This window comes from Limulus polyphemus, unplaced genomic scaffold (genome assembly GCF_000517525.1).
Source record: "Limulus polyphemus unplaced genomic scaffold, Limulus_polyphemus-2.1.2 Scaffold1267, whole genome shotgun sequence".
Classification (NCBI taxonomy): domain Eukaryota; kingdom Metazoa; phylum Arthropoda; class Merostomata; order Xiphosura; family Limulidae; genus Limulus; species Limulus polyphemus.
Window position 1 is genome coordinate 132,124 of NW_013666877.1, and position 9,933 is coordinate 142,056.

Consider the following 9,933-nt stretch of genomic DNA (forward strand, 5'->3'; position numbering starts at 1 on the left):
GGGGGGGGGGGGGGGGTCATATATTTGTGAGTCCACTGTATGCTCTTTCCTCCTTGCACTTTAAGTCCAGTGTCCTTTTTAGCCCACCATTTGTTCGATCTTATATTTTAAATAAGATATTTTTTTCTATATGCTTAACAACTTATTAATATTACGTATTGTTATAGATGCAGTGGACTTTTTGCACTTGTCGACAACAATTTAAAAGTTATTGCTTTTACTTCTGTTGCCTTTCTCTTCAATGTTTATGGGCTAATACTAATAGCACTGACTTTTTTCTCTTCAATCTTTATGGGCTAATAGCACTGACTTTGGGCGATAATCGGATAGAAGATCCTTCACGAAGTCAAACTGTCAAAAATTCCAAGACCAGCTCAATCTCACTTTTATCTTGAAGCTTTTTAGATTCCACCTACATAGATGGTCACACGTTTCCCTTAGCTTGTACGAATGTAGTTCAAATAAATTAATTCAATGGTGGTCTTACGGGTAGGCCTAAAATCGCTTTAATTCTAATCGGGTTCATTCACTGCAAAAATACCGTGTGGATTTCGAATAATGATTGGACGCCTGATCATTATGCTGCATAATCACCTAATAATTGTTTCAAAATAAGAAGGGAATCTATTTTAACGAAGATTACTTCAGCACCTTCTCTTAATTGAACTTGAACTCTACTCATCAAAATGCTATCTAGAATATTTTGTTCCTGGATATTCAGAAGATTTTGGAAAAATCCTATGGGTAATGAAGTTGATTCCTGAAAATCGTTATCACTGCTTGAATGCGGCAACAATTAAACAAGCTCAACAACGAATCCTGAAACTAAATTCGTCAATATTAGATTAAAATCCCAATTACTTTGTTTTTTAACGGATTGATGGGTTTGTATTTATCAAAAGATTGTGATGTTACATTACTGAATCTGGACACAAACTTATACGAAAATCACGTGGATGATTATAGATATTGATATACGATTCGTTCCATATAAGGATGTACGGAGGCCCTCATAATCAGGATGTACATTTTTTCCAGAATGAATACATTCTAAGTAACCACAAAAATGCTTCGCTCGAGATATGGAAAAGTAGCGTTACTAAAACAAACAATAAAAAAAAGAGCCCATTTTCTTACTTATTAATATTTTTATGCTATTTTCAACTGAATAACCGTCAAATAATTTTTGTTGTTGTTGTTCTAAAGCGCCAATAGATTTACGTTAAGTAAAAATTTACGATTAAGATTTACGATTATACTTAAGTGCTTTCATTTTCTAAATCGTGTAAACAATCTCACTGATAACTTACGGTCATCAGTGTCCACGTCGTCTACATTGTCTACTTCATCGACGTGCAGACCAGAAAATACCTCTACGCTCAGGTCTCTTACATCCTGCTCCTCTTGTAGTAAGTCTTTCAAGTTACCTTCTTCTTCCACTTCACTCTCTCTTTTCCTTCGCCGCTTCAGCTGGTTTCGGCCTCTGACGTCACACAGCGGAGGCTAGAAATTGAGCGTACAAACAGTTTAAGATTAGTTAATATAAAAGTGGTATCAAAATTGCAATTTTCATTCGATTTCCTGTTAAGACGTATTGATTGATTAAGAGTTTGTTTCTGATTTTTTGGGCAAAGCTATACAACGGCTACCTGTGCAGTGGTCCTTAATTTTGAGCTGTTAGACTAGAAAACGGCAACTAGTTAACAGCACCCACCGCCAACTCTTCGACTACGCATGTTGACGGAATAGTGGGATTTTATCTTCATTCTTATAAGCTCACCCACAGTTCCGAGGTGCGTAGCACGTTTATACAGTAACGAGTCCCAAACCCTCGGATATACAGTCCGGGCATACTAACCTTAATCTACCAAAACCCGGCTAAGATTGATAGAAATGCTCGAATATTTTTATTCGATTGTCAGTTTCGATCTCGTCGTAAAGAAAAGCTAGTATACACACCGGAACTAATAAATTATAATATTGATTCAGATTGTTTTTTTTTGTAATTAAACACAATGGGCTATATGTGCTCTGCCCACTACGGGTATCGAAACCCGGTTTTTAGCGTTGCGAGTAGTTAAATAAGAATAAAATGCAATGATATTTTTAAAGCCTAGTGTACATGAAATAGTAGTACAGTTATTTAACATATATATATATATACTTTAAAAATAAATTGTGATCCAATTAAACCTTCTCTTAATTCGCAACATTGTTCGTTCTGTTTCCGCCCGTGGTGAAATTTTCAAGTTCAGTTAACTATTAGACCATCCTCCCCCTCTAGGGACTCAACGGTAAAATTCGGGGTCCGATTCCTCCAGTGGGCACAATGCCAATTTGTAGCTTTGCATCGAACACAATATAAAACAAGAAGGAATCCTAAATAGCCGCGGCACTTGAATTTGTTTAGGCAAGATTAGAGTAAATTAATCTATGAGACCTTGGGCGTGGTCAAATATATCAATCGAAACGGTTTGACCTCCTGAGTCCAAAACTGTAATTAGATTACAAATCATTGTGAATCTATGAGCTGACAATTTGTACTTGAAAAAAAACAACAACATTATGTGAGCCGCTATGCCGCGGCTGAAAACAAGCAAACCCCTTGGAATATGGTTAAATATTCTTAAATGACACTATTTATTCAATTACTACAAACAGAAGCCTAGTTCCAACAAACTTACCACATCGTCACAGCTCCCGTCTGTCTTCAAACACAGCTTGACGTTACACTGGTAATACACAGAGGATGTGTAGGGAAATTTGTGCGCTTGAAACGTAACAACAGCGCGGGTTTTGTTCAGAGTGTACTCAAATGGACCCATTATCTCGGAATCAACGGGACACCTGCAGTGAAATCCAATATGAAACGGTGCAAAGTTTTTAATCTGTTAAAACAACCTATTAACTAAAAAAAATAATAAAAGACAAGACAATGAATGTTTACATTACAAGAAGTAAAGTGTAGTTTGAAATAAGTGATATACTAATGCAGGTTTGTTTGGTTTAGAGCAAAGCCACATTGGGCTATCTGTTGTGTCCATCGCGGGGGTATCGAACCCTGGATTTTAGCGTTGTTAGTACGTAGACTTACCGCTGCCCCACCGGGGGACACTATTGCAGGAGATACATCTTAAAAGGTGCATCAATCACATATATTTTCAATTTTCACCGTTTGTTTTTAAGGGTGCAAAGTTTAATAAAGTTGTAATTATACAGAGTGTCCTATTTCCTTAGGCGGACTAATGTGAAGTGTACAATTATTAGTATACGTAAATAAATCAAAACTCAAATATACTTCCCTTCGTATTAAAAATATCCATTGTTCTGGCGTCTGCTGAACATTGGAATAAATATTACAAAGTTTTTAAACTTGGAAAACTAAACCAATATTTTTACCATTACTTCTGAATCTATTGAAACTATATAGTATAGTTTGTAGAGCTCCATAAAGATTACGAATTTCAAAAATACCACGAAGAAGGGAACATAACATACTACGATATTTCGCAAGAATTAAAGTTAAATGAAAGCCAACCCTGAACTTTAGAAATTAAAGTCAAACACGTAAAGTGAATAAGGTAAAATCAGTGAGATGCATCAGAAATGACTAATAAATAATTTTCATTGCACGTTACATCGTTATTTACGCGAGAACACGTAACTATGGATGGTAGTTAAATCTTAAAACAATAACATTTTTTGATACTTTACCCATCGTTGTTAATTAAAGGCTGTTCTCCCCAGCTCAGGCCATCCCGAACTAAACAGTTTGTCACCTTCATTCCGTAGGTATCTACAAAATACGAAGTATCAACCGGTAAGTATTTGGAAATACACTGAAAACTGTATAGCATTTTAAATGCACAATGTTTTTTCATTTTTCCTCACAAGAGTATATTTTATTTCCAGTATTTTATCATTATAAGAATTTAGCTACTTACTCTGTTTTTCTCTGACGATATGTTCTTCAAAATATAAAAACAATCCAGAACTTCAACTCACGAATTAATAAGATTCATAAACATTTCAGTAACATGTATTTTCTACGCTAAGCATGGCCTAGTGGTAAGGGTGTCGGGCTGCGGATTAAAGGGTCCGAAGTTTAAAACATGATACTGCTGGACATATTTCGCGCTTTCAGTTGTAGCCATGTTATAAACGCGACTACTCGTTAAAAGAACAAGTCAAAGCCCTTGTACTGCTATTTGGTTGCCTTACCTTAGGTCACTAGTTCAAAATTAGGATCAGTTATACTTCAGTTCTGTAAGAGTCTCTGACCCTTGGCCGGTTGTTTAACCCTCAATATCACATATAATACGTATTTTTTTACGATGTCGTATTATCATAATGCGTTTATTGCTAATAATTATATTAGGTTTGTACAGCACTACAATTGCTAACTGGCTTGTAATGATGTGTGTAGCTTCAGTCGTGAGTTCCAATCTAGGCTATCTATTATCTCATGGTTCAGGTGGATGTTGGCGGCCTACACTTGACTGTGCCAGGCTAACTAACTACTCGATTGCCATACGGGAGTTGGAAGAGCTGTCTGAAAGCAGGTCAACCTGAATGAAAATAATCTCGCTTTCAGAGCGCAGCGGCTTATTGGGCTGGGATTTCACACTTGTTGAGTTATCTTTAGGACTTCAAAGGGAAAAGCCTTTGGTGGAGAAAAGCTTTCTTTACCTGGTATTTCAGCTGATCATCGTGTTATTAAGACTAATTATTATTGTAGATTTTATTAACTCTACTTCTGGTAGATGTTTTTACATGATTATTATGAAGTTACAAACACCTCCCTCAATCTTTACCTGCCAAATACTCGATCCTCTTGTTACACGTGGTATCTGCTTACCTGTACCGTCGTCCTCTATTAAACCACTCTAACAATGCAAGGCCCGAGCGCGGCTCAGTGGTTAGTGTAACGAGGCTGGAGGTTCTAGCGCCTCGGATTCCAAACGTTGTACTACCGAACAGCTGTGTGGTGACAACCAATTTGGTTAAGATAACGTGGTGCTACCGACTGGGTGACTCCTTTCTGTTTAGTGACGGCTATGCCTGAACCGTAGCCGTTTGGCCCATTGTGTCGTTCAGGTGAACAAATAAACGAACATAACTAATTACCGTGAGGTAAAGGAAAGGACGTTTTGTGTCATAATATCTCACTTACAGATGCGAATACAATTATCTACCTATCTGTCCCTATCAAATCTGAATTTTAGCAGTCCCCACCTTACCGCTAAGTTACTGGGGTTGGGGTATCTTGGAAAAACTTGTATCTTATAAACATAACGTGATGATGCCTTTTAAACTTACCTTGAACGTCAATGCTAATAACAAGTGTAAGACGGTCACCAATTTTCACATTCTCAGCAACGAATTCTTGATCAGCAACTACATGGAAAATCTTCATAGTACAGGCGGGCATTGGAGTTGTGACATACACTGGTGTCGTACCTAACATGCTGGAAGAGGATAAAACGGTCAGATTAAAGTCACACATAATAAACTACAGCGAAGGTAAAACAACTGACCTTAAAGTCACATGTAGCATCCTAAAGCAAAGAAAGAACAACCAGACTAAATTCACACTCAGCGTCCAAGAGCAACAACAGAGCAGTCAAATTAAAGTCACACGTAGCATCCTAGAGCAAAGACAGGGCAGACTAGAGTGACATATAGCATTCTAAAGCAAAGACAGAACAACCAATCTAAAGTCACACGGGGTCCTAGAGCACAGACATCAAATTAAAGTCACATATAGCATCCTACAGCAAAAACAGAGCACTAAGACTAAAGTTACACATAGCATCCTAAAACAAAGATACAATAGTCAGACTAAAATCTAAGATAGCATCTTAGAGCAAAAGTAGAGTAGTCAGACTAATAAATACAGAATAGCCAGACTGAAGTCTAGCATCCTAAAGCAGAGCAGTCGAACTAAAGGCATTTTAAAGCAAAACTGAACAGTCATACTAAAATCACACATAACAATCTAGAGCAAAGACAGAGCAGTCAGCTTAGAGTCACACACAACATTTTAAAGCAAAGACAGCAGTCAGCTTAAAGTCACACAGCATTCTATAACAGTCAAGGTATGCTAAAACAGAGACAGGAGAATCAGAAAAAAAGTCACAGATAACATGTTAAAAGCTTGGTGTCATACATAATATGCTGACTACGAACAAAATTAAACATCGAACTGGTTATTTAAGTGTTTTGCACTCACAAAAAAAAATAAAAAATAAACCTATCATTCTACAAGTATTTGAAGAACTTGTAGCATTTCGCCACAATTTAATTCTTCGTATTGTTAGCCGACACTGGGCAGCTGTAGTACATAATTGAATAAAGTTGTTTAAACATTTGTTTAACAACAAGTGACAGCTTCGAATGGTCTATTCTTTCTATAAAACACTTAAATATACTAGTTCGATACCTCACTACTATAAAGGCTTGGTTTGGTCTAATATTTCATTGGTGGTAGTGTCCAGGGTCACACCCCAATGAAAGAATAGACCATTCCAAGCTTTCAACTGTTGTTAAACAAATGTTTAAACAACTCTACTCAAAAGTTAAACATGTTTGACTCACATGAAACATGTGAAAAAGCACCGAACAAACAGACTAGAGTCTTACATGGGATGTTAACAAAGGATAATCTGTCATTTATATCACACGTTGTAGATCAGGGATTCTCAATGTGGTTGATGAGACTGTACAGGGGTGAATAAAGACCTAGGAGTCCAAAATTACTCCTAGGGTAAGGTTGCTACAATTAGTTTTTACACTGCTAGTAAATTTCGAATCCTTTCCACTTACTACTGTTTCTTAGCAACTTCTATTGTCTGTCTGTGTGTTTTCAGTTAATCATAAAACATATTTCGGTGCTCTTATTTATTTTTTATTTAATTTTAATAATAAATGTCATATGTTAGTATAGCCACGTAATATAAGTGTACTATATTAGAACAATAATGAAACAACAATGATATTTTATACATTGTTGGAGACACGTGCGACAGACTCGAGGGATGTAACATCGCAATCAATTTTATAAATTAACGTATACTTCAATATAAGACAGTTTCTATGTGTTAACCCTGAAGAAGCCGTAAAGGGAAACGTTGGTAGTAATAAAAAACAAATATATATATATACATCTGGAGTGTAAAGGTCGTTTATCTAAACTTTTATCACAGTTGATTATATATTGAAGTTTCATTTATAATTTATATTCTGAGCATTTGGGGATCGATGTCAACTTTATAAGTTCGTCAAGGGATCAACAACTCAGAAAGGTTTCAGAAACCCTGTCGTAGATCCATTTACAACATGCACGACGAAAACATAAAAAAAACAAAAGGTAAATAAAGAGAAGGAAGTCAAAACAATAAAATGTTTTCACACTCACACATTACGTAACTTCCGGCTATCATATCACAGGCAGAAAGTGACGGTTTGTTAGCGTGACGAATTTAACATTTGTAAAAACAACAGAGTCATTACAACTGCTGTAATAAAAGTGGCTTCCATCTATGCTAGGTAGTTTTTGGTAAACACAGCTATTACTGGACCATGGCCAATTCGAATCCGACATGACTGTGTCTTTAAAAAACGTAAGTGAACCTTCCATATTTTACTAAATATATTCATCAGGATAGCTTTTAACTTTCTTTGAGAGAAATAAGCGTTACACGTACAAAGAACACTAACGGTAGAGTTAGTCCTGACTAAAAACGGTTACTCCATTGCGTGCCATGACAGTACCGTGACGATAAGCAAGTAGCCTTGATTGTTTTATTTTCACAGGCTGGATTTACTCACAATTTAAACATTAGATTAACCAAAAGCAATAACTGTAAATAAAATAGTTCATCCACCTTTTACCACTGTATGTGTATGTTCCAATGCTGGTGTGTGTATAATTTAGAAGGGGCCGCGCGTGTCTCAGTAGTTAGCGTGCTAAATGACTGTGAAACCGAGGATTAATGGTTCATGACCTGTTGCAGCGTTTATGCACTCTGGCGTCGTGATGCGCTCTAAGTTTGTTTCTATGTTTTGTAGTTAAGCACAAAGCTACACAAAGGGCTATTTGTGTTCTGCCCACCATGGGTATCGAAACGCGGTTTTTAGCGTTGTAAGTCTGGAGACATACCGCTGTGCCACTGGAGGGGCTTGTTTGTTTGATTTCGCGTAAAGATCCTTTAGTGGCTATCTGCACTAGTCGTCCCTAGTTTAGCAGAGATAGACAAGAGAGAAGGCAGCCACTCAACTACCTCCACCGCCAACTCTGGGGCTACTTTTCACCAACGAAGAGTGGGATTGACCGTATGATTATAACGCCCCCACGGCTGAATAAGAGAGCATATTGAATGACGGGATTCGAACCTGCACCTTGCGAGTCGAGCACTCTAACCACCAGTGTGCGCTATAACAGTGATTATTAAATATCATTATTCGGTCAGATAAAAGAGCAGCAACATAACTGGCGGTGGGTGTTGTAGAATAGATGCTTTTCCTCTAGTCTATCGTTTTAAAAATAGGGACGACTATGCACAGATAGCACTTCTGTAACTTTACACGAAATTCCGAACAAAATATATTTTTTAATTGTTTCTTCCGCTGTTCTTTACTTCTATGTCAGCATTAAACAGCTCATGTCAGTCACGTGACAGAGTTATTTAACATGAGAAACAAGACAGAGCATTCACAAGGTGTTCAGAATTATAATAAATTATTTAAAAAAAGCAGCGATCCTGGTGTTGAAACACTTAAAAAAAGTTTAATACCCCTCAAACCAAAACAACATAAAGAGCGCTGTAATATATATATATATTTCAATGGTTAGTGAGGTTAGCCAATATAGTTATAAATAATTTTATAGAATTAACTAAAACCCTGTTGGCTACAATACCTAGAGAATCTTTTTTTAACATTATTTTTAAATTGATTAATGTTTTCAGAAAAACGACACCATTTTTCTTGTTGTTTGATTTATAAGCACCATTAGTACTAACTGAGCCATGGAAAAATACCTTTTATTGTCCATTCCATTACAAGATGGTGGCTTTGAAGGGTTTGAGGTAATATACTTTGTTGTTTGATTTATAAGCACCATTAGTACTAACTGAGCCATGGAAAAATACCTTTTATTGTCCATTCCATTACAAGATGGTGGCTTTGAAGGGTTTGAGGTAATATACTTTGTTGTTTGATTTATAAGCACCATTAGTACTAACTGAGCCATGGAAAAATACCTTTTATTGTCCATTCCATTACAAGATGGTGGCTTTGAAGGGTTTGAGGTAATATATTTCACAGCTCCTTGTAAAGAAATGTTCAACTCGGGAGTTCTTAATGGAAAATATCTAAACATATATTATGAAGAAAAAATAAATTAGGCTTACTTGACGTCCACGTTGGAATTAATTGTCTTCTCCTTTTTCTGGTACTTACAACGCACGTTGTAACTCTGACCCTGGTTGGTCACCAGCTTTCGGTGTGGTTGGACAACAAGTGTGTTGAAATATTCAACCCCATCATTCTAAGGACGAAAATATGAAAGTTCCCGACTGGATAAAAAAGTTGAATTTAATACAGTGAATATTTATAGTGAGAAATGTATTTTTCTGAAATGGCCGTAAGAATGTGTCCACTTTAAATAAATCCCCCATTTCTAGTTTATATATTGAATGAGTTAACTTTGGGCGTCACCGTGACTCAAAAGTTCGTTTTCAGAGCAAATAATATTTTTAAAATGTTTTTTTTTTGTTTCTAATTAAGCAGAAAGCTACACAACGGGCTATCTGTGCTCTAACCACCACGGGTATCGAAACCCGGTTTCTAACGTTGTAAGTCCGCAAACACACTGGGGGGCTTTTAGAATGGGACAGTAATCAAAATGCAGGCGATTCGAAATCAAGTGAT

At 36.6% G+C, this 9,933-nt stretch overlaps 1 protein-coding gene across 1 annotated transcript in view; it reads right to left on the minus strand.

The window, feature by feature from the left end:
• LOC106462850 overlaps positions 1 to 9,545 on the minus strand; it is an 11,507-nt gene extending 1,962 nt beyond the window's left edge. The window contains exons 1-5 of the mRNA XM_013922814.2: positions 9,414 to 9,545; positions 5,320 to 5,468; positions 3,715 to 3,796; positions 2,685 to 2,847; positions 1,311 to 1,503 (exon numbers count right to left, since the gene is read on the minus strand). Coding sequence (XP_013778268.1) covers positions 1,311 to 1,503; positions 2,685 to 2,847; positions 3,715 to 3,796; positions 5,320 to 5,467 — 586 coding nt within the window. The 5' untranslated portion in view covers position 5,468; positions 9,414 to 9,545. The remainder of the gene's footprint in view (positions 1 to 1,310; positions 1,504 to 2,684; positions 2,848 to 3,714; positions 3,797 to 5,319; positions 5,469 to 9,413) is intronic.
• Between the last annotated feature and the right edge of the window lie 388 nt (positions 9,546 to 9,933).